The sequence below is a fragment of the Centroberyx gerrardi genome, chromosome 2, assembly GCF_048128805.1.
Source record: "Centroberyx gerrardi isolate f3 chromosome 2, fCenGer3.hap1.cur.20231027, whole genome shotgun sequence".
Lineage (NCBI taxonomy): Eukaryota > Metazoa > Chordata > Actinopteri > Beryciformes > Berycidae > Centroberyx > Centroberyx gerrardi.
The window spans coordinates 9,098,935-9,126,584 of NC_135998.1; the positions used below are offsets into that span (position 1 = coordinate 9,098,935).

A 27,650-nucleotide genomic window follows, 5' to 3' on the forward strand; every position below is an offset into this window, starting at 1 on the left:
CTACCAGTACGAATAGGCCCTACGAAAACGCAAAATCTGGCACCTTTGAATCGGTTAATCCTGGCTATTTTACATCTTTTATCTTACATCCTTCACTTACCTCAATAAGAATAATAAAACAAAAAAAAATCAAACTATCAGTACAACTTCTGTGGGTTCAGGCACATAAAGAGTAAAAGGAAAGAGGGATTTTTGATGAGTATAAAAGAGTCACCTTGGAGAGAAGATAAACATTCACTACTCTATGTGTAAATGCACTGGTTGGTGATGGACGGTAATGCGGCATTCTGGGGCAGCGGAGCAGAAGCTGCAAACGGCTGTCAATCAAAAGTATGGATCTTTAAGGATCCGCAGGAATGCAAACAAAAACGGAGAGTAGCTGCTTAAGTGGATGGCACCTTCCCAACACTAAAAATGTGGCTTGTGACGTCTCTAAAAGGACGACGTTAAGGTGGGGATAAGGCAAAGGAGAGGTTGTGTTTGACGTGACGGCGAGTACAATTCTCTCTCTCTCTCTCTCTTCCTCCCCAAATCGTTTTCTTCTAGTCGCCCTTTCTCCCGCTTAGCGATGGCCGAGCCCTCGGAGATGTGTCACAGAGCTCTATTTAGTACCTGCCAAGGCTCCCTCCGCTCTCCAGGACTTTCCCGCCAACAAGCTCTACGGCAGCTGCCAAATACGGAGTACGGTTTTTCACTTATGTACCTTAGCGAAGCCACGGGTGGGATAACATGAGATGAGTGCCAGCGCAGGAGAGTCTGACCCTGGGCTTAAATATAGCTCGGCGTGAATGGTTGCTTGCTGCGTTCTTTAATTCTCCAAATCTCAAGGCCTTCCTCGTGGCGACTAATCAATGCTGTATTGATCGTAGCAGTGTGTGACAGATGGCGATACACTGGAAAGCGAAGCTATTGAAATACAACATAATATAAATCACAAATAGCAAACAGCTTGAGGGACGTATTAGATACTCGTCAGCTGGATCAACCATAAGACTGTGTTAAAGTTCAAGCAACCTACTGTTACACTTATTTAAAAGAAAAAAAAAAAAATACTGCTTTTGTACCCATGCTTCGTTTACCCGATATCCAAAATGAAAAGAATGGATGGAAATAGGATGGACATCCTGTGTGGAAATTATCCGCTGTTCTTAACTGTGTTAATTCTGTTCAGTTTAGTCTCACTTGACCCCTCTATTACAACAACAAAAACAAAACAAACAATGAAAGGATACATGGCAGGGAGAAAGTACAGTATAAAAAAACTAAATAATACAGTCAAAAGTGCTCAAATAAGGAGTGTTGTCGTTTTTTTGTTTTTTTCTCTTTTTTTCTTCATACGAGGCAGATCTTTTTTTTTTTTCTTCTAGGTGTCTCCTCTAGGGTGTTGGGTGACGGGGAGCGTGGGAACGTGACGGAGCGAAGGAGGAGGTGAGAGGTTGAGGCTGGCAGACGGCCCGGTCAGGCACTGCGGAGGGTTTCGGCTCCTGGTGTCAACGTGGTTTCTTTGCCCCTCAGGTCCTGATGGCCCTCCTTCCTCAAACCCTCGGTTCCCCCTCATCGGCCAGCGGCAGAGCTCTAACCCAGGCTGGTGATGTTGGCCCGACCGCCCGGCGGCGCCACGATGCGCTGGGTGTTCCGACGAGGAACGTTGTCGTCAATCTGAGCACCTGGGAGTTCAAGTGGAAAGTCAGTATTTCACAATTGTGATCTTTCTCTTATGGTGAAACATTAAAGGTCCAGTGCAATGAGAGCTGCATTTCTCAATTTCTCATAGGATATTTCTCTCAATTTCATAATTTAACAAAGGACCTGTTAATGTTTATTTATTTTTTATTTAGTAGTTTATTTGATAGGGATAGTGCAGTTAACATAATTACACTTCATAATTGAAATATAAAAGATGTATGCATATTTCCAACCCTACTCCCTAGTTGGGCTTTAAATAGACTACAACTATCTAAAATGTCTTGTATAACCTAATAAAAAGAACAGAAATTTAAAAAACAAATAGCCTACATTATACATTATACATGTAAAGTTACATTAATTATTATAACTGTTAGCATTGCAGAAATTTGACTAACATCCTTTGAAAAACAAACCGATTTAGAATTCCTGTCTAGTTCCTGGTGTAAATGATGTCACCTACACCCAGGTTTTAATGAATGCTCTGATTCGTTGATAGCATGCATAGTTAATCAGGTGTCCCATAGTCTGTCACACAATAGATAGCCAGCTACTTTCCAAACTAGCCAAAATCTCCATTGTGCCCCCATTGTTTCTGGGTGCTGAAGTTCCAACTCTGAATATTTGTTCCCCAAAAATATAAATATTGTCTGCAGGTTCAGCTGTCACTCTGTCCTACAAGTTTTCAACCATCTAACCATCAAAAACTGAAAAAAATGATGCTCACTGTGTTAGAAATCAACATCAAACTTTTCCTGACTGAGCTGAAATCATTGCACTGGATCTTTAATGAATCTGTCATCAAAACAGAGTAATAGTAACAGACTCATGTCTCCACTGACCGGATAGGCTGAAGCCGGACTGGTGCAGGTTACGGACCGGCTGGGCGGGCTGCTTGGCAGGTGAGGTCTTGGCGGAGGAGGCGGGGGTCATGGTTTTAGGGGTGACCGACACCTCACACACCGGCCCGTCGTAGAGCCCCCTGGGTACGCCCCTCAGCTCAGCCAGCTGTGAGACAGGACAGAGGAAAGAGACAGTCAGGGCAAAGAAGACTAACAAGCAAACATGTCGTCCCCCACGAATGATGCAGGCACCCCTTGGGCCAATCAGTGACAAGATGCATCATCCCTCCCAAGTTTAATCAAAATTGGACCAGTGGTGCAGCAGTTTGGTCTTTCAAAGTCTGAAATTTTGACCTTTAATTATAACGTCCCTATCAGGCGAATCAGTGTATTTTTTTAAACACCAGAACAGTGCCAACATGCATCATCCCTCCATGTTTGTCAAAATCAAACCAGTGGTATTTAAGGTATTACATTTGAGTTGAAAATTTTGACCTTTAATTATTTCGCCCTCAATAGGGTTAGACTTGCAGACTTGCAGACTTTCTAAGTTTGAAATTTTGACCTTTAATGATAGTGGCCCATCAGGCCAGTCAGTGTATTTTTAAACACCAGAACACAGTGGCAAAATGCATCAAAGTTTCATCAAAATCAGACCAGTGGTGTCTGAGATATCACATTTGAGTTAAAAAAAAATTATAGTGCCCCCATTAGACCAATAATAATAACTAGAAAAGGTTACATTTTCTGAAGAAAATTTGTGTGCTTGCTTCAGTTTGAAAATTTAGAAAGAATTCATTAGAAAATATAAAAAGTTTTTCATTAGAAAAAGTTGAAATATATTTAGTTGATTACTTGGAGCTAAAGCAATGCATTTCTTGGCCAGAAGTCCTTCAGTTATCAATACATTGAAGAATAGTTAATAATATTTTCAAAGTAGTTGTAGTAGTTAAAGATGACACATTGGCTCTGTGTGAAAAAGCAGAGATTTACCCTGCTGCGGGCTTTTATCCTCTTGTAGACGTAGTCTGGGAAAGGTTTGCGGGCCACATAGCGTCCCGAACCCTCCATGGTGTGGAGGTTCCCCTCCTCCAGGACGATCTTTCCCTGGCTGATCACCACCAGCGGCCCGCCGCGCACCTCTGTGCCCTCGAAGATGTTGTACTCCACAGTCTGGGGGAAAGATCAGTGATGTAAGAGAAAATGAAGCAAGAAGGTGAACTATGAACACCTGCCAGTGATCATCATCAGTGATCATCAAGCCCAACATCTATCAATACAAAACAACACAAAACATATTTTTCAGAAGAGAATCTTTGATTTTCTTTTGTTTCATGTAAATCAGACCTATACTATTCAATAATGTGTCATGTAGGAATGATTTTTATAAGTTTATATCAAGGTGGGTGAACTCATTTTACAATGAAAAGGTGAGCAAATTGAGTTTAGTTGGGTTTACTCTCCACTAGGTCTGTGCCAATATGAAAATTTCATAGTACCATTATCTTGGCCAAAATTATCTCAATATACAATATTATCCCGATAATTATTAATAAGATGGAAACCTTAAAAACACTACTGTAATATACTTTGATTACTTAAAAACTAATTTATCATATCAATCACAAGACATTTCTCTTTTTTAAACACGTTTTAATACATTTGTTATTCAGCCTCCCAACAAGTCGGCGGTTATTGCGGTGGTCACGGTAATAAAAGTTAGGGCCGGTGTCATAACCATTACTGTTTTTTACTGCAATATATTTTACCTACTCTCCACTATATTAAGGAAGTATATGAGCAGGCCACATGCTGTATGAGTCGCATCTTAAATAAGACCTCAATGCTCAGTTTTCTGCCTCCAATAATGTGATCTCATTGGTGTTCAGTACACTATGTGGGACTTGTGACTGGCTGCACTCTGCAGAGTCACTGGACTGACTAATTGATTTTACTCACTGTGCGTCAAAAGTGTTCCCTACGGTTTTTAACGCCAATAAAGAAAGCAAAGCTGAGTCTCGTCACTGGGAGAGGACGACTGATGTGGCGCAAGAGGTTTTCGGTCCCCAGGCCACAGGATGGAGCGGGGTCGTTAGTGCGGTTTGTGTGTTTGGGTGTGTGTGTGAGGAAATGGGCGGGGGATGATGGGGTGAGAGGGGAGGAGATGGGAGGGGGGGTTGCTGTATGACAAATGTGGAAGCTGTATGACCACTCGCTCCTAAAAGCTACTGGAGCTAAGGCTGAGGTCATGGCAAGCTGCTGGGCTCCGCAAGCCTTAAATGAGGTCACCAGTAGGCTGGGCCATCCTAAGACACACACACACACTCCAAATGAGCAGTTTCTCCCATGAACATTAGTCCATCATTTCCTGACCAAGCGGAATGAAAGAAACCAAAGAACATGGCAGGTTTAAGCAATTAGATTCCAATAACATACAGAGTAAGAGTCTCTCTCTCTCTCTCTCTCTCTCACACACACACACACACACACACTCTAACACAGCAGTGATTTGCCTGCTAACAATCAGAAACGATGTGTTCCAGTTCTCTGGCAGATTTTAAGGATGACATCATTCCCTTGAGTCAGTGTGAGGCCCACACCCTGTTGCTGTAGATTTAAACCAATCAGGCATGTTCAGCAGTCAAATGGCCTTAGAGAGATAGAGTCGTCTGATAGAACAAAAGGTTGATCTGTAAACCAATTGCTCTGTCTGCTGTCATTTAGCCTGAATTGAACTATTCGTAATAACATATATCACACGACAGGATATTTTGGGTTTTCTGTGAATCTTGGACATCAAATCCAAGGACTTTTCAATTACTTTCAAGGTCTTGTTTTGTGAAATTCAAGGACTCAAAATTGGCATGTTTTGTTTTGGGCTAAAACATGACATTGGTCAAAATTAGATATCGCAGAATGGGAAGTGTTGATGAACTATAATTTAATAATAAAAAATAATCATTTTTATAATGATTATCAACTGAATGATTATCAATGATAACCAACTTCCAAGGCCTTCCACTCATTTTCAAACACTTTTAAGGCCTTATTTTATTTTTCTTAAATCCACAAACTTTCAAGGATTTTCAAGGCCCGTCGCTGCCTGTGTTGCTTCTTAATCAAATCTTTGCCTTTGAAGATAAGAGACCTCAGTGTTCTCAAGATATAAATATTATGGGTAATGAAGTTATGAGTGATGTCATACCGAGTTGTGGCTCTTGGCGGAGATAATCTTGGTGACGTCCGGGTCCCACAGCACCAGGTCGGCATCTGAGCCCACAGCGATGCGACCCTTGCGGGGGTACAGGTTGAAGATCTTGGCGGCGTTGGTGCTGGTCACCGCCACAAACTGGTTCTCATCCATCTTACCCGTCACCTGAAACGGGCCGGAGGTGAGAAAGAGAAGAGAACAGAAAATGGGCACATGGACATGGAGAGCTCATTTCCAAAGAAAATAAGTTAATCACCAAAAGAAATTGTTGCCTCAGGTTCATCTTGAAGTGTTATTGTTTTGTCAGCCAATGACTTAAGTTAGGACTTGCTTTATTTATTTTTTTTGCTGTGAGTTATGTTTATAAGAGAAAGTGTCACTTCTTTCAAAGGGGGAGTTCACATTTTGGAACAGAACTCTTCAAACACTGTGTGAAGCACTATAGATTACTGCTGTGCATGACATTTACATTCACATTTAGCCATTTAGCTGGCGCTCTTATGCAGAGCAACTCACACTGAATGACTGGTGCAGTTGTAGAACCTTCCATCATGAGTCTTTCCCCTCAATTTACATGCTTTATGCCATATATTTTGAAAAAACCTATAAATGTGCGTACCACACACTTGTCCCAGATGAGGGGCATCCTCTCCTCAGCACCATTGACGCCCTCAGGGATCAGGCTGAAGTCATCCTTGCCCACAGCGCGCTGGGCGGTGTTGAAGGGACAGTGTGCGCTGCCCGTCACCTGCAGGTCACCACTACAGAGTGCATGGGTAAAAAGGGCATTGCGTTAGTTCTTTGATGGTTAATACCACATACACATCTGTATCACATTACATCAAAACACTTGGCACAACGGTCTCCCTTTAAACTGTCTTGACAAGAGAGTTGCTGCACCTCACAGTTTGAAAACCTCTGACAGGTTTACAGAAAAACAAATACTAACACATTCATCTATTATCGTCAGGATAAGTGTCTGTCACTATATCTCCAGTTTGAATGTGTAGAGTGTCCTCTCTTACCAGGAGAGTAGGGAGTTGAGATAGTCAGGTGTGGTCGGGTCGGGGCTCAGCGGAGGGGAGGTGACATAGGCAGCAGCCTTGGCCCAGTTCTTGCTCCAGTAGTGTGAGCCGTCTGTTCCTAAGCTTGCAGTGATTGGCTCCCCATAGACCACAGTGCCTGAAAGTCAATTTCCATTATAATAAAAGACAGTATGCTCTTTGAGTTTTTTTTTTTGCTTGCATCCCATCCAAAAACAAGGCCTGGAGCCTCTCAACTGACAATGAATTGGAGAATCATTTTGTGGACTCGGTTAGAGTTAGTGCTTAAAAAGTACATTGCAAAGTTTCCAAGAGTTTGTGGTGTACATGTACTATGACTTGTTTTTATTACCCTTGATTTTATCTGTTTTGTTTTTGGTTTCTGTAAATCACTCTGTGACAATCCCATTTGTTAATAGCGTTGTATTAAATAAACTTGATTTGACTTGAGCATTTAAGGAAACTAAGGGAACATTTTGTGGTTCAAAAATGTTGACACTAGAATAAAAGAACACTCATTTAGGTCCAAAACCTCAAGCATAATTCTGGAAGTCCACAAATGTAGTCTCTACATCATTGTCAGTGGAGTAGATTCAGGTTTTGTGTCTTGATAAAATCACATTTTAAAGTCTTGTTTCTCTGGTTTCTAGTTTTGGAAGAGAGTTGTTTAAATGGTGACAAATTGTGTAAGAAATGTTGACTTAATTTTTGCAAGATCAAAGGAATATTCTGTTTCAGGGTGGATTTTTTTTGCTTTAAGCAGCCTCTCACCCTTCTTCCTGGCCTGAGCGATGACATCGGCAGCACTCTTGCTCATCACCTTGGTGACGTAGAGAGGGCAATTGGTCTGATTGGCCACAGTCACAGAGCGGTTGACAGCCTCCGCTTCCACCTGGACAAGGGAGAAGTTTCATTAGGCGACTGTGATGGGACATTTGAAAAGGGGAGAACACCAGCAGTTTGAGCTTCTCACTCCTTCCACACTCACTGAGGAACCCTACTTCTCCATTCCTCTTCCCACCACTGACGATGTCCATGCTTCCACTCCTCTTCCTACCACTGATAAGCCCTGCCCCTCCACTCCTCTTCTCATCTTTGAGGAACCCACTTCTCTCAGTCCTATTTCAAACAGCAGCTTTTCCGATTCTCATGTCATCAGTGGGGATGAGGACTTTGCTGAGATTAAATCGTTTGTTTTTTTTGTTTGTTTTTTTGCATGATTCCAATGGCAAATATATAAAAGCTAAGGATCTCTTATCCGGTGTGCAAATAGAATAAATATGGTGTCCAACAACTCATAATGTCTTGAAAATTATCTCTGAAGATAAATCTCTAATGTGTCTGTGGCTCCCCACAGGAATATTCACATTCGAAGGATGATGTGAATCTGAATGAAGAGGATGTTAAACTCTTTGCCAAGGCAGTGAGAGATGCAGGGCTTAAACTTAAAGATGTCAAACAGCATAACATCAGAAGTTGTGAAAGTCAAGAAGATCACCATCCTCTTATAATAAAAGGCAGAAGACTTCTCCATTTCCAACTCGGAAAAGAACTGATCCTCCTCTTCCCGAGGCGCCATCTTTCCAAGAGATGTCACCAGCATTTTTTTTTTTTTTAAATCCCTGACATCCCTCACTAAGAAATGCTTCAATTTCCCTGAACCCTTGTCCCAGAGATGTCACAGCTCCCCTCCTCCATTTCTTCAGAGAAGTCAGCCTTCCCCCTCATTCAGAGTTCTCCACTCTGCTAAACCCAATTTCCAGACAGGTCAGTTCGGTTTGTCCCCCAAACTTTATCCACAAAATTTCCAGAAATTCCAAGTCCCTCCCTCACATCAGATCCAGAGCTTCCAAGTCCCTCCACCCCTGATCCAGAGGTGTAAGGTCCCTCCACCCAACTTAATTGATCATCTGAGATGTTTTGTGGAGTTTTCAGACAACGCCCTTAATTGGTTTATATCAGATCTCTCAGATAGGCAGTTCTCTGTTGCCTCTGTGGATTTCTACATTCTCATCACTATATTAGATCCTATTTTTTTCTCTATCTACGTGCTCTCATTTGGTCATCATTTGTAGACATACAGTAATAAGTATATCCATTGCTTTGATGGTATTAGGTGACTGTATTTACCTGAAAATCCAGCAATACAAGTTGCTTTAATGCTCTTACATCACCTTTCCTCAACTTAATGATGATAAATCTGAGGTTATATTTTGCCCACAAAATATGGTTTCTGGACTTTGTTGAGTGGTTGTTGATAAACCGGCAGTATTGGCATTTTGGCATCAATATGATGGTTTCCTTGTGCTCTGTGTGGCCTAAAGAGCACATACTGTAACTAAGCACTGCACATTGCAAAAGGTGTTACGTATGAAGGAACGAACCAACAAACCACACAGTGTGTCCAGCTCGTATAGAGGTGCTCCTGAGCACCTAATAATACTAATACCAAAACTATTACTACTACTAATAGCAATAATTAGAATCAGAATAATTCATTTAATGGGAGCATAAATCCAAATCCAACTTTTCTCCATTCTTCATTCAAACTGCTGAGGATGCTGACAGGGTAATTGAAAATCACACAGAAGAGGTTGAGTGTGATTAATGGCGGGAAATTTGGTAATACTGAAACGTTGTCCTACCTCTTCAGGACGGCTCAACACATGTCCCTCAGGCCCAGTGATACCCTGCTCCAGCATCCGACGCTGCTCCTAAATACACACATGCATCCACACACAGACGGACACACACACACACACACACACACACACACACACACACACACAAACACACCACCATGGAAATGCAAGATGTTGAGTCATGTGCAGGTGCAGCTAATGTCCCACATGGCCAGTCTTGGCAGCGAAAAACTAACCATGGCCATGACCTCGATGAATACTGATTTGCATCTGTTGGCTATTAAGAGCCCAGTATTGAACATCTCATAATGACTGTGGAGAAAGTGATGTGTCATAGCTTTTACGATGCTTGATAAAATACAGACTGCCTGTCACACAGTGTTTGTGCTTGACATGTTGTCAATGAACAGTGTGTTGAAGGGTTCTATTTTCCATTTGAAGCCTTTTTCAGACCAGCATCCAGTACAAAGTCATTTGTGTATTCGTCTCCAGATGCTTCAGTATGATCCCTCCCAGTCTGGCTCGTTATGGGGTGAAGTGTCGTACCTCAGCTACAATGTCTCCGTTCTCAGCATGAACCTGGGCGATGGCTCCTAGATCACGGATCACACTGAACACCTCATACACCTGCAGCAAAGAGAAAGACACAGTTACCATCAAGGCATGCACCAACACCACTTTTTCACTGCCAAAACGGATTATGATTGCAAAACTCATGTATACTCAATACTAATAGGCCTCATTTCTTTTCCAACATCCTTCGATATGAAAAAGGGCCAGGAAATAAAGTTGTTTGTTCTTCTGACATGTTATACACAGGTCTTTGTATCTGATTTTCAAATTATTTTTTTATTCAGGAATTTCTCAGATACAGTACAATACCCAATTGTATCCTTTTATCAGTTGTATATCTAATACCAGTATCAGTATTGGATAATAGATACTGCGATTACAATCAGACAATGCACTTATTTAATTGTCTTTGTAGCAGATGAGACATTAAGCCCTGTTATAGACCAAAAGAAAAAATGTGGAATTCACCAGACAATCATCATAACTTTTCATTGCCAGAGGCACTCCTAATTGTTATGACTGGGCATACTTTTGTGGTGAGATTAATTATGCACCCTCAATTTCACACAATATGTAAATCTCCCACACTCTGATTGTTTAAGTAACACCAGTGATTTCACGGACTGAGTGAAACTGACGTCTTGAATGAGTCATCATTTCCCAACTGCCAAATACGCAATAATAAAGAGCCATCAAAGTTTGACATGAGAGAGCAAATGATAAACTTTGGCTGCACTATCCTCATTCCTGACACAGGTGCAAAGACCAATACAGATCTGTTTCAAAAGAGCTTTCAAATGGGATTATGTATTTTTACCATGAGTCAGAAAAAGACTTGGACAGAGACGTGGCTTTCATGATCTTTTCACTCACTCCCAAGAGAAACACACAGACAATCAGTACTACAGGCTTCTCTAAACCTCCCTTTTAGCCCAGAGCTGACCAAGAGAAACAGACTGTTAGTGCCCAAATCAAGGCTATGATATTAAGTCTACAATGTCATACTATATACATCTGGCACTATGCGCTTCAAAGTCAAAGTAATAGATATACATTGTATGGTGTGCTACCAGTCTCTCTCTCTTGGAGTTATCACTTCTTACCATTTTACAGTCTGTTAGCAGCAGTAACAGCAGCAATATATAATGTGGCTAACACCATGACAAGCTAACAAAAATACAAAATAGATTTTGTTTACCAGGTTAGTTTGGATGGGAATCTGAGAATGAGTAATGTGTTTAAACCATTCTGCCTGACCTCTCAGTTTAATTCAATATTCAATATGAAACAAAGCAACAGTAAACCATGCATGCAGTCATTATTTTGGCTTATCATTTAAATTTATGTTGCCCAGTGCTTCTACAGTATAGAGCATGGTCTTTGTCTGGGGATTCATTTGTGTGCTGTCATGTGTCATATCTAAACACCACTGATCAAAATTGACTAAACTCGTGGGAATGATGCATCTTGCTGCTGCGTTCGCCCTCATTAGGCCAATGTAATTTGTATGGATAATTGGATTTGGGTAGCAAGTTTCGTGTCAGTCAGACTTAGTGTAAGAGATAGGGCCTTTAAAAGTTTTACATTTTATTCAACAGTGTCAAAGAATACGCACATCACTTGATACCAGGTGGTTGGCTTGAAAACGGCATGAAAAATTATAATGAACTTTATTGAGCACTTTTCGAAACAAAGTTACAAAGTGCTTCACAGAAAAACCAGACAAGGGGAACAATAAAAACCTAACAGCGGTGATAAATCGAACAGGTAATAAAATAACAAAAAAGGGAAGACAATGGCAATCAATCTAAACCCAAAAGCTTAAGTCTATAAAAATATGTTTTTAGAAGTGATTTAAAAGAAAACTGAAGAGGAACGACTAACAACACCCTGCTCAAGGATCTCAGGGTGAGATTTGGCTTGGAGAGGACTAAAAAGTCAGAGATGTACCTAGTTCAGCATGAGCCTTGTAGGTGATCAGTAAAATCTTAAAAGTAATTCTAAAATTTACTGGAAACCAGTGTAGAGAGGCTAAATAGGTCTAATATAGTCACATCTCTTACATTTAGCTAGAAGCCTTGCTGCTTCATTCTGTCCTATGTTTAGACAACCCAGAATCCAGACTGAGACAGGAGTAAAGATGATTGCAGTAGTCCAGACAAGATGATATAGAAGCGTGGATCACTTTTCGAGATCAGAAAAGTATAAGAAATACCTAATTTTGGAGATGGATTTCAACTGGAGGAAACAACTTTCTTTATTTGATCATCAAAACAGAGGTCTGGATCAAATATCACTCCCAGGTTTCTAGCAGCAGGCTTAACCTAAGGTGAGAGACTACCAAGGTGAGACTGCAGCTGATGAATGTAATTGGGGTGGGGGGGCAAATAAAATAATCACACATTTATTATCATTAAGCTGGAGGAAATTTTGCGACATCAAACACTTGTCTGTTAGGGAGTGTTTGACTAGAGCTAAGCTGGTGGGATTGCTGGCTTTTATGGGAACATATAGCTGTGTGTCATCTGCATAGCTATGGAGGGATATTTTGTGTTTGCGGTTGATGTGACGTAAAGGAAGCATATAAGTAGAGAATAGTAAGGGACCTAGAATTGAACCTTGGGGAACACCAGACGCAAGATTATCAGAGGATAAAGATGCATTCCCCATAACCACTGAAAAAGACCTGCCTGTAACCACTTGAGAGCAGTGCCTGTGGCGCCAAGCTATTTTTCGAGGCAGTCAAGTAAAATAGACTGGTCGACTGTATCAAAAGCAGCACTAGATCAAGAAGGATTAAAATAGAGCAATCACCAGCATCGGCAGTAGCTGGTAGATCATTAGTGTCTTTAAGAAGGGCAGTATCTGTGCTGTGGAGGGCTCTAAATCCAGACTGAGATTTCTCAAAGATCATTATTCATAAAAGCAATCAACTGAGAGGAAACTACTTTCTCTAAAACCTTGGATACAAATGACAGTTTAGAAAAAGGTCTAAAATTGTTAAGAACAAGAGAACCTAAAGTGGGTTTCTTTAAAAGAGGCTGGACCACAGCATGTTTAAAACAACTAAGGAAAGAGCCAGTAGACTAGGAAACTATTAACAATTTATAAAATATCTGGGCCAACTGAACCAAAGTCCTCTTTTAGAAACTTTAGAAACAATATCAAGAGGGCAGGAGGAGGATTTCATAAGGGAAATAGTTTCCTCTAAAGCTGACAGTGCAGTAGGTTGAAAACAGCGCAGTACAGCAGAGTGTTCAGGGAAGACCGAGAGGATACGAGCAGCAAGGGAAATCTGGAGCCTGATATCCTCTACTTTTTGGGTTTAATAATTTAAGAACTCACATTTTTCAGAGTAGGCAGAGTCAGACAGAGTCAAAATAGAGCCCACGCACTAAAATGCTCCAACAAACCGTTTACTGTGAGCAGGTCAAATTCTGAGTCTGAGGGCTTGAAACGTTGTCAATAAACAATGTGTTGAGTACTTTAGTGTGCAGGCTCTAGAGTTTGACATTTCGACATTTCATTATAGCACCTCCATTAAACCAATCAGTGCAATTTTTAAACACCAGAAAATCAAAATCCATCATTCCTCCAAATTTCGTCTAAATCGGACCAGTAGTGTCTGAGATGTCACGTTTGAGTTTATAATTTTGACCTGTAATTATAGCATCCCCATCAGGCCAATCAGTGTATTTTTTTAATTAAACGCTGCAACACAATGAGCAGATGCATCATCCCTCCAAGTTTCATCAAAATCAGACCAGGTGTGTCTGAGATATCACCCGAGATACCACCTGAGATATCTCCTGAGGTATCACCTGAGATACCACCTGAGATATCTCCTGAGGTATCACCTGAGATACCACCTGAGATATCACCTGAGATATCTCCTGAGGTATCACCTGAGATACCACCTGAGATATCACCTGAGATATCTCCTGAGGTATCACCTGAGATACCACCTGAGATATCTCCTGATATATCACCTGGGATACCACCTGAGATATCACCTGAGATACCACCTGAGATACCACCTGAGATACCACCTGAGATATCTCCTGAGGTATCACCTGAGATACCACCTGAGATATCACCTGATATATCACCTGAGGTATCACCTGAGGTATCACCTGAGACATCAACTGGGATACCCCTGAGACATCACCTGAGATATCACCTGAGGTATCACCTGAGGTATCACGTTTGACGGACAGAAGGACGGACACAGCAGAGGAGAAGCCCTACCTGAGAGTCAGTAAGCTGGAAAACATCCTTATAAGCCAGATAGACAAGGAAAGAGTTGACACCTGAGGAACACAAGACGCCACTGTCAAACCATGAGGGAAAGGGAAGTTTGAGTCAGAAAAATAAACAGAGATTGAATAGATCAGACCGATTGTTAAAGCAATATTCCTCTTTGTTTTAACATGGGGGCTATTTGGCACTTGACCACCATGAAAACCAGAATATAAACTACTCACCAAGAAGAGTTTGTAGTTTTTGTAGTATTTGAATGAGGCCACGAAAATAGCCTAAAAAATCTGTTTGTGAACAGATTCAACAACATATCCTGCTTTTAAGACAATAAAGCAGTAATTGGTCCTTGGTTTACACTAAAATTAGTATTTAAAAATAAAAGTAGATCCAGTCTCCCAAACAGGAACTATCTCTCCTAAATGGTATTCCTCCGTTATGTTCTCTTCTATCAATAAAAATGCTATTTGGCGAAATTATAAACTCGTCCCAGCTACATCCGATCTTGGTGATTAGTTTATATTCTGGTTTTCATGGCGGTCAAGTGCTGAATTACCCCCATGTTAAAACTAAGTGGAATATTGCTTTAAGGCCTAGTAATAGAGTGACTTTAACTTAATATGAGAAAACATGTAATAGTGGGAAATATGATTAGCCTAGAGAAACCAAACTGACTGTGGTATATATCTAGGTCTTTATGAAAGGTTGGCTAAGGTGTGGCCATACCATGATCTAAAAAAATAATATATGCTATAAATACTGTGTTAAAGCTGCACTTGGCAACATTTTTAGGCAAAAATACACTCATGTTATCAGCCTAAATCACAAAGTGGGACAACAGAGAACAGTGTCCCATCACCACCAATTGAGACCTAGTAGGTTTGTCCTGTTTGCCCAAAGGAAATTCTGGTGTTGGGTATAGACAGTTCTCCACCCATGGGGGAGACAAATCAAAACTTTAGAGTGAAATACAAACTCTCCTGTCTCCTAAACATCAGTGAGCAGCACTCCGTCCAGAGAAAGCTGGACTCACCAATGTTAGAGCTTTTGCCTCTCTCATCCCTTTGAGCATAAAGTGGTCGGGTTATTAAACATGAGTGTGTTGTGTGCAGTTTACTGACGACATGTTACATGATTTCTGGCTATTGAAGTTCAAATTTCAAACAGTTACCCCTCGCTGCCATTTGAAGTCACTAACGTGAAAAGTTGCCTAGTGCAGCTTTAAATATTTTTTTTACAAACTCAGCATCAGTCTATGAGTCTGTGTTAGTAGGGAAAATAAGCTGAGGAAATCAAATTTCACTTTGAGAGGCTGAGTTAGGTGTCACTGTACCATGATCCTTCACAAGCGCCTCCATCTCCTCCTGGATGCCCTTGTGCCACTCAGTGATGTCCACATGCAGCGAGTAGTCGCAGCAGGACTTGCTGTCGGCCCATTCACGCCACTGGTCAAAGGCAGACATCAGACTGACGCCCGGCTCAGGTACCACATGGTCAACTGGACACACACACACACACACAAACAAACAAAAACACAGAGACTTATTCACTCTGCATTCCACTGACATTTCAGTCAGCAGGATGTCACCCAACTCCAGGCCCACTTGACCCAGTTTGGGTTCTGCGGACTCTGCAGCAGTCAGCATTTTGCCTGAGATGACAACGCCACCCGGCCGGCTGGGAGTGTTCGGTTTGCTGTGAAGGAGGGGGGTGGAGGATGGGGGTGGGGGTGGAGGGTGGGGGTGGGAGTGGAGGGAGTGGAGGGGGGTGTGGCTGAGTCAGTAGAAGGAAGGCCAGTGTCCAGTGCATTGTTTTGGGTGGAGTTTTTAGATACCTTCTTTATCTTTTTGTATGACTTTTTTTATTTTTACTGCCCGGTATCTTGCTGCTGACAACAATATGCTGCTGACAACACCTGCAATAACATCTATCTATCTATCTATCTATCTATCTATCTATCTATCTATCTATCTATCTAGCAGCAGCAGAAAAACAGAATATAAATAAGAGTGGAGCAAATGAGTGGTACTGAACATAATGCAACCGATGTTTACATCACCAGAGCATATTATGTAGAACTAAATATATGAATAACAGCATGGATGCAGGCTGTGCAAAATAATATTGTCCTATCTGCAGTATGTTTCTATCTGAAGGGAAAGTGAATTAACTCCTCAGGACCTTCCTGGCCCCTGCTGTACAAGAGTCAGCACCTTGTGGCACTGAAGTTTTACTGTTCAGAGAGAGCAGATGGATGGTTTTAAACCTTGGCACTGTCACAGACAGACCTGGCACCCTTCCCCTACTCATTAAGATATTTTCTATTAAACCCATACGGTGAATGAATAATCACAGTAGGGAAAAACACACTGCACATATACCAGGGTCAGGTTTGATTCACTCACAATCAATATTCAGAATGTAAACTGAAACCGTAATTCACTAATGATAGCAACCTTTTTAAATAATTTGTTCATAGATCACTAGCAGTAGCATTTTTCCATCTTCAGATGACTCACTGATCATGGTGGTGCCTCCTGCTAACGCAGCGCGGGTGCCTTGGTAGAAGTCGTCGGCTGCTGTCATGCCCCGATCGGGCATCTGGAAACGTGTGTGCACGTCGATGCCCCCCGGCATCAGCATGCGGCCGTGGGCATCGATGGTTTTTACCCCACCAGGCACAATGAGGTTTTCCCCAATTTGTCTGACAGAGAGGAGAGAAAGAAAGTGACAGACAGGGAGGGAGAGATATTTAGAGAGAGAGAGAGAGAGAGAGAGAGAGAGAGAGAGAGAGAGAGAGAGAGAGAGAGAGAGAGACAGACAGAGAGTGAGGCAGACAGACAGAGAGAGAGAGAGAGAGAGATAAGAGGGAGAGACAGAGAGAGAGAAAGACAGACAGACAGACAGCGAGAGAGATAAGAGGGAGAGACAGAGAGAGAGAGACAGATAGGGAGAGACAGACAGACAGACAGAGAGAGATAGAGATACAGACAGACACAGACAGACAGACAGACAGAGAGACAGAGAGAAAGAGAGAGACAGAGAGAGAGACAGAGAGAGATAGACAGCCAGACAGACAGAGAGAGACAGAGAGAGAAAGAGATAAGAGGGAGAGACAGAAAGAGAGAAAGACAGACAGACAGAGAAAGACACAGAGAGAGAGAGAGAGATAAGAGGGAGAGACAGAGAGAGAGAGACAGATAGGGAGAGACAGACAGACAGAGAGATACAGAGAGAAAGAGAGACAGAGAGAGAAAGAGAGAAAGAGAGAGATAGACAGACAGACAGACAGACAGAGACAGACAGAGAGGGAGACAGAGAGAGAGAGACAGATGGGGAGAGACAGACAGAGAAAGACAGACAGACAGACAGAGAGAGAAAGAGAGAGACAGAGAGAGATAGACAGCCAGACAGAGAGAGAGACAGAGAGAGAGAGGGAGAGTTGGGAAAACACAGACACAGGTCATATTATAACTTTGTAAACATAATAAAAAGCATAACATACACATAATAAAAACAAAGAGTGTTTATATTCAAATGGCAGCAGCGACAGCTCAGCTCCTTAAAGACGAACCAATAAACTCACTTGATGACTCCATCCTCCATATAGATGTCGGCACAGAAGGACTGGTCATCATTCACAATCTTTGCTCCTTTGATCAGGAGACGGTCACTCTGCAAGACAATAAAGATGATGAGTGGCTGCACACAAAAGTTTCACTGCATTTGAACACATTGACTATTTCCATCAGGAAATAAAGCTAAAGTAACACTGTGGGAACCGGACGCCACACAACTCAACACACGAAGAACAGGGTCTGGGATTTTTATGGAACCCTATAAAAATAAGCTTATGAGGGTGAGTATCCTATTTGGCGCAATTGGATGTGGGATTAAGGGCATTTTTCGATGAGCGGCACTTCGGAAAACGCGGCATACAACAAACACAAAGAATACAAGGAATACAACGAAAACACACATACACACACACAACCCTAGACTCCGGATCCCAACCCCAACCCATCCCCCACTTCCAGACGTGATTCCAATCCCCTTAAAAAAAAAAACACGGGAGTCGAGGGATGGCACAGATGATTGGACGATGTTGCGACGATGTCACGTCGATGTCTGACATTGTGCTGTGTGTTGCGCCCGGTTGTGTCATGCTGAATTTCTGCAGTAGGTTGCAGTCTGGTGCAGGAACAGTGTGTCCTGCGCCTGTGGTTTATGGCTGCTGCATTTTGAGCCTCCTGCATGGCTGTCTTCTGATGCTGCCCTTCTCTCTCTCTCTCTCTCACTCTCTCTCTCTCTCCAAACACACACACACACACATAAACAGGCAGCCATAAACATATGAACAGGGACACACACACACTGTAATACAAGGGTGAAGGGGGGAGGGAGGGAAGGAGGAGGGAGGAGGGAGGCCCGGGCAATGACACAGAAAACAGAGAGCAGTGTTGTTTGGATCAGCACCAGGTTTCTGTGTGGATGTTTTAACAATGACAGTGTGTATAGTGTTGAGAGAGAATTTGGGAGAGAGAGAGAGGGAGGGAGAGAGAGAGAGGGAGGGGGGGGGATGAATAAAGAAAAGATGCAGAGAGGCAGGGAGATAGGAGGGAGGAGAAGAGGGAAAGGGAGGAAGGGAGCTAAATAGGGACAAAGAAAGGAGATGAAAACAGCGGGGGTGGATTTGAGTCTGGAATGAAAACAGAGTGACTGCTTTTAGAGAGAGCTGGATGGAAGTGGATGGTCACTGCTTCTTGAACACACACACACACACACACACACACACACACACACAAACACAAACACAATGTCTGAGTGACTCAATTCAAGCTCCAGGCCTCACATCTTAAAAAATGGTGTTATTTCTCACTCGTTCCACTCGTTTCTAGCTGTATTTATGCCGTCTGTTGCCCTGTGAAAGCCTCTGTGACATACCTGTTTTGTTACAAGCACATACATGAATTTGACAGATAATTTAACTTGGCATTCATAGCTCTAAAACAAAAAGAATGCCAAGCATTTGATGTTCTGCCTCATTTCAGAGAAGTGGGCAGGCTCAGCATAATGTCAAGGGAGAGAGCTACAGAAAAATCGAATTATTACTACAAGGGTGGAAGTAACTAATCACATTTAGTCCCGCTGCAAATGAGTAGCTTTTTTGTGTACTTGTACCTTTTAAAGTCAGTAATTTTACTTTTACTTAAGTACGTTTTTACGTACTGTAGTAGTAGTAGTATTGTACTTCACTACATTTTTAATCACATCCATTACAGAGTAGGCTAGAGATTTTGTGGCTCTCCATAAGCAACACAAACTGGACTATCCTAAATTGTGGATTCACAGTGAACGTTAGCAAAGAAGAGTAATCTGCCGTAATTTCCAAATATTCCAATTTCAAGAATCTAGTTTGAACTCTGTCCTCTCATGCTTTTAAAATTGCATGGCAAAGATCACATCTGACAATGTTCTCTTTTCTAAAAAGTAACTTAAAGTACATACATGAGCTACTTTTCACTTTTACTCAAGTAGATTTTTACACCAGCGCTTTTACTTCTACTTCAGCAAAATATCAGCAAAGCAATAATATTAGTCTTTCCACCACTGCACTAGCTGGAATTAGCCCTGTAGTAAAGGAAGATAGGGCTAATTCCAGCTCCGCGTGAACCAAATTAGGGGCATAAAAGCACTCTGGTGAAACAATGACAGCATGAACCGCCTCCAGACACACCCCTCTGTCACATGTTCACATGGTCGGCCCGACACAGTAAACGGACATGAGAAAGGAGCAATCAGAGTGCAGACCATGTAATCAATCATCCATGCCTGCTGTGCCACTTGTCTCTGTGTGGGGGAGAGAGTGAGAGAGAGAGTCTGCCACCCCCAACCTCCCACCCAACCGCCCCCTCAACCCCCACTACCAGACCCCCTGGCACCCTCCCCAGCCCCCCCCCACCCCCCACCCTCCCTTGAGTCACCCCAGTGGCTCTGGCCTCCTGTCCAAAAAGGGAGTGGCACAATTCTGGTCACGAGGATTTAAGCATCCTCCACTAACAAAGGCCGCTCTGTTTGAGCTTCTGCCTCTAGCGTGCTTCCCAGCCAGCAGCCCTTGGCCCTCGGCACAACTGCTGCTTTCCAAAGGCTCTCGCCGCCCCGCCCCGCACACACTGGAGCTGACAAATACAAAACTCATCTCTGCAAGGGTTCACCTATTTGAAATCTATATTTTGCTTTACGTTTTTCACTTTTTTTGTGATAAATTTTTGATCTGTAGATTCAAAGATACAAAGATACAAAGATACAAAATGGCGGTGAGCAGCAATAGAAATATCACACCTTGTACCATAATGTTGATCAGTACAGGGTTATAATGGGTAAAAAAAAACACAAGATCAGAGGCGCTGGAATGAAAGTCAGGCTCATAACAATTTTAGTGAGGGAAATCCGGGTTCTGTGGATGAGATTTCATAATTTAAGAGCACCTTTCTCAGACTCAAGGACACTTTACACAGTTCAAGAGTTCAAAAATCAGAAAAAATCAAGGTAAAAAAAGCAGGTAAGCTGCATTAAAACTGCAAAAAATGATTTCATGAGGTCAGAGATCCTCCAGGCTGCATCCTTCCAAAGAGCAAGTGTTGACGCTTTTACATTTTTTCACTTTTAAAGATTCTTCTTTCAAAAATTTCTAGTGTCCTACCACGCGCATACACACACATACACACACACTAGAAGGCTACAGACGACTGCAGCAGGTCTGGTATACGCTCAGCAGTTGTCCTCTGAAAGGTGTGGCAATGCACTGACAGCGGTGATGGAGCTCGTACAAATAGAGCATGTGGTAATCTCCGATCTATGCGGAACAGACTGCCTTGGTGGAGGGACTGGCCCCGCTCCATCCCACTACTGGCATGTATTCGTCCAACAACTGCTTTGAAATATGCCGTTACATCATGTGGCTCATCATGACTGTCATTATCACATTACTCAGTTTGCCAGTAGACTATGGTTCTCAAGTTCATGCTCATATTTTCACACAAAACCCAAAGCCGCGCAAGCCAAGACAGAACCGGCTAATTATCTTTTCGGAAGCAATTATTCATGTTTGAAAGATAAGTAAAGACAAGACTCACTGAGGTAGAGGGAGATGATTCTGAAAAGTCACATTACAGCCAAGGCTTCAAATATAGCATGTGTGCTCCAGCCTAGAAAGCTGTTTATTTTTTGGCTTTTTTGTAGCTTCAGCTTCAGCTGCAGAAAAGTTACCCACTGGATTAAGGGAACAACTGCATGTCATGAGCCCCAATCTGTGTAATCATGGAGTGCTTTTAGAGCTAATGGGGTGGGAGAGTGTGTCAAGCCTCTTTGATTGTACTGGACCTGTGCCAAACATGACAGTGACCTTTCCTTCATGGGAACCGTTTGCAGCCCCACAAACAGGATGTAGATACGGCTTCATGGGTCCACTGTGGCTAAACTGCTGTGTTTTCATTCCAGGCTACAATACATAACCTCCCTGATATATGTTCTGCCTTGTGAGGATCCAGCTAAATGCATTTTGACTCGCAAAAAGCACTGACCTTAATAGACTGCCTTTTTGAGACTATTTGCATAATGTGGAATCCATCATGGATTATGTTGGTGAAACTAATTTTCCCTTGCCCCCGTCTCCTCACCTCTTTCCCCTCCGTTCCCTTGAAGAAAACATTCTGTAAACCTTGAACAAACATTCGCTGCAAAGACAGACTGTCTGCTGAATATGAGAAAGTGATAGACTGATGATGGAGTCTGTCATTGATCATTCCTCTATTCAAACAGCCAGCCAGATCAATCTGTTGTATCGTGTGACACCTGCAGGCTGTAATTATTAAACACAACTTATATGTAAACACAGCCGTGGCACCACAGGTGAAAACCAAAACCCTCTGCAAAAGAAAAGAGAAGCCTGATGACACAGCACATTGCACCATGAAGACAGAGGTTGATGAAATCGGGACAAAATCAGCCTGGGTGCTGTGAAAACGTCTGCCAACGTTAAGACGTAACCCGGCAACGCCATGTGTTGTCGTCCAAATGGAAAATAAACTGGGAACATTGTGAAGTCAGGTGGAGAATCCTGCCAGGTCAGGCCTTTCACTAATATGATTCAAGTGTGTCCTGGATCATACAGTATTAGTCAAAACCCAGCCTGCTACCAATATCCTCTATGTATATATATCCATATATCCATATGCAGACATGCGTTATAAAAAGAGATATTCACTATTTTTAAAAAAGAAAGACTGACTCAGTAACGGGTAACTTACCCGATGGGTAACTTAAAACCTTGTTTGGCAAAATTATAGCACAAATTGGATCCTACATGTATCTTACAGATACCAAACAATGAAGTTCGAGGAATGTTGTTTTTGTAGTTTTGGATGCAACCTTTTCATATCGGCTGACATCACCAGACAAATCTGTAATTAGAGGCTTAGGGGGATGAAGATGACACTCATCCTCCTTGAACCACGTCATCCAAATTCACTTATGCAAACACTCTTTACACCAGCAAGACACATCGATTCATCGCAGCCGTCGCTGAATTCTCCCATTGACTATGAAAAATTCACTTGTCGGCCTCTTTCTCCAGGCTGTCGACGGACACAGTGCAGCTGAGTCGGGCACAGCGATCTTGTTACAGAACTTACTCCACAGTATTCTCCTTTGTTCCGGTGCTGATTTGGGCTCAAGAACAAACACACACACACACACACACCACACACACACACACACACACAGACTGCCTATTTTCTCACACTGCTGGCTTTATGAATGGGAAAATCCGGGATTATATTGAGCGTGAAAGAGAAAAACCCAAAACACTCGGTCAGTGGGTGGGTGATTGTACGAACAGTGAGCATGCTTTGTGTGATGTGTGAACAGACAGCGCCCCAGGCTGCCCTGCGCACTGAGATAACAGCGTGGAGCAATGAAGACGAGCGTTTCCCAGGCTGGAGCGACCTTAACGGTGACTGATCTAACACACGCTGACACGGCCCTGTGGAGGGAACAGACGCCACCGGGGCCGACTACTACGCTACGGCTTGCAGGTGAAGCCGCCGCCTGCCTAATGACCTCTCATCCCCCTGAGGATTGTAGCTGCAGAGCCTGTGAAAAGACTGTGTACACACATTAATCCAGCGCAGTCTTATTATAGCCGGGGTCTATTTTTACCTTTCCTTAAGGTGGGCATTAGTGGTTTCAGTCCACTCCACACAAATCACATCCTTCCCTTTACTAGCAATCTATTTTTGTACTTTTTGTAAATTTTAGTTTTCATCTGTATTTATATCCTTCGCTGCTCTCCAAAGCACTTTGTGACAATCTGTTTTTGTTAAGAGCGCTTTATAAATAACTTTGATATTGACTGGACTTTCATTTCTGCTGCATACCTTTGAACTTCTGATTTAGCTGTGAATCTGAGATTTTGAGAATCGGCCGTGAGTCAGAGAGTGACTCCGATCCCAGGTGGTGAATTTGGGGAGGACATTCATATTTGATGAGCGCTCCCTAACGTAGCCTGCTGCTTCGCTCCCTGCCTGAGCAGCTGACCCCGCTCCATCTGGCCAAGACACACTGCTGCAGTCGGCCCGTCTGTACGGACATTACGCATCAGCACTCTACTGCTGACAACTGTGTGTGGGTACTGGTGTGTGTGTATGTGTGTATGTGTGTTAGAGAGAAGGGGAGAGTATGAAGGGGAAGGGGTAGCATGAGTTGAACATTCAAACATTCAAAATTACATTCTAAATATGTAATAAGCCAATCAAATGCATTGGTTTGGCTTATGCAACAAGACAAACACAGATAGACGCTCTTTTGTCTCTGCTGCAGCCTGTGTTTAGTTTCCGTTCAATATATTGAACCTCATTCATTTCTACTCCAGCCTGTGTTTTGGTTTAATAAGCTTATCCGGTCCATACATACACTGAAGCCTATTCACTGAAGGAGAAGCCTAGAGGTTACAGAAGTAGGTTTGTTACCTGAAAGTCACTGGTTTGAATCCCTGGACCGGCTGGAAAAATCGGGCCAATGAAAGTGAATAAGTAACACTCTTCCTTCAACAACTACGGTCTCAACAACTACCCGACTCCAGACGTAGGCTAAATGTGTGTAACTGCACAAATGAGATACAAGGCTGAAAAAGAGCATGTGTAGATCCTGGATTTAAAAAAAAAAAAAAAGGTTGAGGAAAGCCGTTTCTGTCTTTGACCCCCTTTTTCTCTCCTGCACTGTTCAAGAATAGGCACAGTCTATCCATTTAGGTTTGGCTTAATCGCCGTTTGGACTGCTACACCTACTAATCCTCTGATCTCTCCACCAACTGCTAGTTCTGTCTCAACAGCCCTCTCTAGAGTCTTAAGATGAAAATGAATCAGCTGACAGGTTGCCCGTTTGCACCAGGGACACCATGTGTACGCATGACATCAGCACCCAAGTGCAAAATATGTTTTGAATTATTGTTTGAAACGCAGTGTGTGATTTGTGATAACGCCCTGTGTCTTTACAAAACAATAAGGAATTATGCAGTAATGTGAGGGTGGTTTTGATTTGATTTGAGTTCAACTGAACTAGCTGGTGAGACAGGCAGGCAGACAGACAGGTGGTAATCATTGCTACAGGGGTGTGGCCGCACTGATCCTGACACTCCTGCAGAGCTATAATGTAGAAGTAGCAGCTTTTATTAGTGCTTTGCAGTCACATACTGCAATAATACACCAATTTACATAGGCTACATATAGTATATTAAAACAGCAAAGAAATAAAAATACAAGCTATAATAGGCTACATTCGTTTTTCAGTATCTGCAAAGGCACTTTTTGCTATTTTCCTAATAGCACAGTATTCATTTAGATCTCACTCTCTATTTCAACATCCTTTCTCCCTCTCCCACCACTATCTTATGCTAACTGTGAACAGCAGCAGCAGCAGAGAGGTATATGTAGGCTAAATGCAGTGAGCATGCTCAGAATGAGGCCTACATGAATGTATGTCTATGTGTGAGTGTGTGTCTGAGCATGGACGTGCAGGTCAGGAACGTGCATAGATTTGTGCCAGTGTGTGAACTGAGATCAGCTGTAGATCGACCTCAGCCCCTTCAGTAAGGGTTTGCTTTGGATACATGACTTCTATCAGGCGCGGGATTGGCTGAAGTTTAGGCCAGCGCTGCTCTGCTTATGTCAGCTGGAGTAAGATATACAATGATGCAAGCCAAAGGATTTACTAATGCCTCTTCTTTTTACCCACACAAAGCACACACGCACACACAATGGAGGTGGGCAGCTCTACTTAAAGGAATACCAACATATCTATCAGTATGGCTTCTGATCCATGCATGTTCATAACGTTTCAGGCATCTTGGGAGGAGCCATGATGCTCAGCAGATATTTCAGCACAAACGTCTCAATTCACTGACAACAATACAGAAAGACAGTGACCTTGTTACTGTCCAGTCCGCCTATATGCATCTCCCCTTCTTTATGTAGTTGAGAGAGAAACATGGAAGGAAATAGGAGCCGCTGTTCCCCTCCCTTCCCCTTCGCTCCCCTCCCTTCCCCTCCCCATTCTCCACTTTCCATTGAACCGCTATCCGTAGCTACTCGCCATGATTTCAGCCGGCTCCGGGAAATAATCCAGGGAGGGTTTGCCTCTTACCCATAGTGACACATTTAACGTGCCCTTAAATGCTCGCCTCTGCACCTCTATAAATAAAAAAATCGAACCACATTTTCCGAAGTGAAGAGAGGGCATACATTTGAAAAAAAAAATCCAACCAGGCGCTGAGCTTTGTGGCGGATGGGCGGATGCGGGGAAGCATTTGCCCCACCAGTTGGTGTGCAGTGATACCCGGCCAGACCCGCCGTCTAACAAAGACCATCGGCGTGAAATAATGTTGCAACCGAAACCTCAGCTGCCTTTTGACTTTCACGCATACAAAGACATCACGGGCAACGCTGGTTTCAACATATACCTGCAATAGACGTAAATATTCTAACGCGAGAGGAGCACTTGTCGCAAAAGATGCTCTAAAAAATCACGCGTATGGAGCTAGAGCCTCCCCACCGCCCGCAACCTGCAAAGCACGCCGCCTAACAAGCCGAATGCATCTATTTTTAATTTTCATATAGGAATAATGAATGCATGGTTTCGGATGGAATATATTTCGGTGCTCCTGCAAAATGCATTTAAGAGCAACTCGTGCAAACAGGTCCTTCACCTCTGAGCTTGGATTCGCCCAAGAGCGCAGCGGTAAATGGACCATGCCGTCCCACTGACATCCTTTCCCCACACCCGCAGCCTACACGGCAAACATGAGGGGGTTTCTCGCTAGATATCGTATCTCCTACTACAGCATAATAACATCCCGACTCACTGTAATGCGAGGAATGTTCTTCTTGCCCTGATAGCCAGACATCTTCACCGGTTTATCTTGCTGCGCCGTGGACCGCTATCAATGCAACGGGATGTGCGGATTACTGCTGCTCGCCGGGTCGAAACGCTTGAGGTTGAGGATGGTGATAAAAGGAAATTAGCAGCCGGAATGGGTCGCAACTGGTCCCGATGTTGATCCCTTAGGGTCGAGGGGAGGCCACGAATCCGAAGAATCAAACTCTCTCAACTCCAAATCGCGTCCTAGCAGCCTCCCGTTCTCCGCCGATGCACCAAACCCTTCCCAGACGGACTCAGACAAGGAGAGGAGGGAGGGAGGGACAGACGGGCCTCTTCTCCATAATACAACCCACGGTGCATGCGCAGAGCCCCGCCCTGCTCCATTGAGAAGAGAGCCACTAATGCTATCAATTGCCCTTCTTGGATTAGGGAAGGAAGGGAGTTCAGTACAGTAAGCAGCCCGCAAACATCCACCTTCCTCAACACAAATGAGCGCTGCACAAAAGACAGCCATCTTTAACAAGTCATTTAATCTACTGGGTCTTAAAATCTTATGTGTAAGAGTGAAAAGGTCAGCCACTAGGGTGAGATGATTTCACCTGTTTCCATTATGAATTAACTTGTTTCAAGACTTTTCTTGAATCATTGAGTCATTTTTTTTATGTTAGTGAAGTGAACTGCCTTATTGTGCAAAGATAGCTTCAACATAGTGACACTTGTTTCTTGAAAATTCCTGAAACAAGTGAAACTCCATATGAAACGAGTGGAATTATCCTAACCTATTGGTAGATTTTTTCACTTGTGTTACAAAACCAATAACATTCTAATAGTGAATATAAGCCTAAATTATTTGTTATGATGGAAATGGTTTGCCATGTACATGAAAACTCAGTGAGTATGCAAAAGCCTTCATCTGACCTGGTCTATGGCACAATAGGATTGATGGATTAATTAATTATGA

General features: G+C 42.8%; 1 protein-coding gene across 1 annotated transcript; it reads right to left on the reverse strand.

Moving 5' to 3' along the window:
• Positions 1-1,575: 1,575 nt before the first annotated feature.
• dpysl2b (dihydropyrimidinase like 2b) lies at positions 1,576-26,765 on the reverse strand. Its single transcript, XM_071909663.2, has 14 exons — positions 26,673-26,765; positions 17,841-17,929; positions 16,774-16,958; positions 15,588-15,752; positions 14,246-14,307; positions 9,971-10,051; positions 9,428-9,496; positions 7,554-7,674; positions 6,765-6,921; positions 6,359-6,500; positions 5,734-5,904; positions 3,522-3,701; positions 2,529-2,694; positions 1,576-1,667 (listed from the first exon to the last, which is right to left on the reverse strand). Exons 1-14 carry the CDS (start codon positions 26,712-26,714, stop codon positions 1,576-1,578), a joined length of 1,722 nt encoding a protein of 573 aa, XP_071765764.2. The 5' UTR covers positions 26,715-26,765.
• Between the last annotated feature and the right edge of the window lie 885 nt (positions 26,766-27,650).

Coding starts and splice junctions, on each gene's coding strand:
- dpysl2b (XM_071909663.2), bottom strand. CDS start 26,714: ATGTCTGGCTATCAGGGCAAGAAGAACATTCCTCGCATTACA. Junction 9,497..9,970: donor ACGGAGACATTGTAGCTGAG/GTACGACACTTC, acceptor GTGTGTATTTAG/GAGCAGCGTCGGATGCTGGA. Junction 7,675..9,427: donor TGTTGAGCCGTCCTGAAGAG/GTAGGACAACGT, acceptor TCCCTTGTCCAG/GTGGAAGCGGAGGCTGTCAA.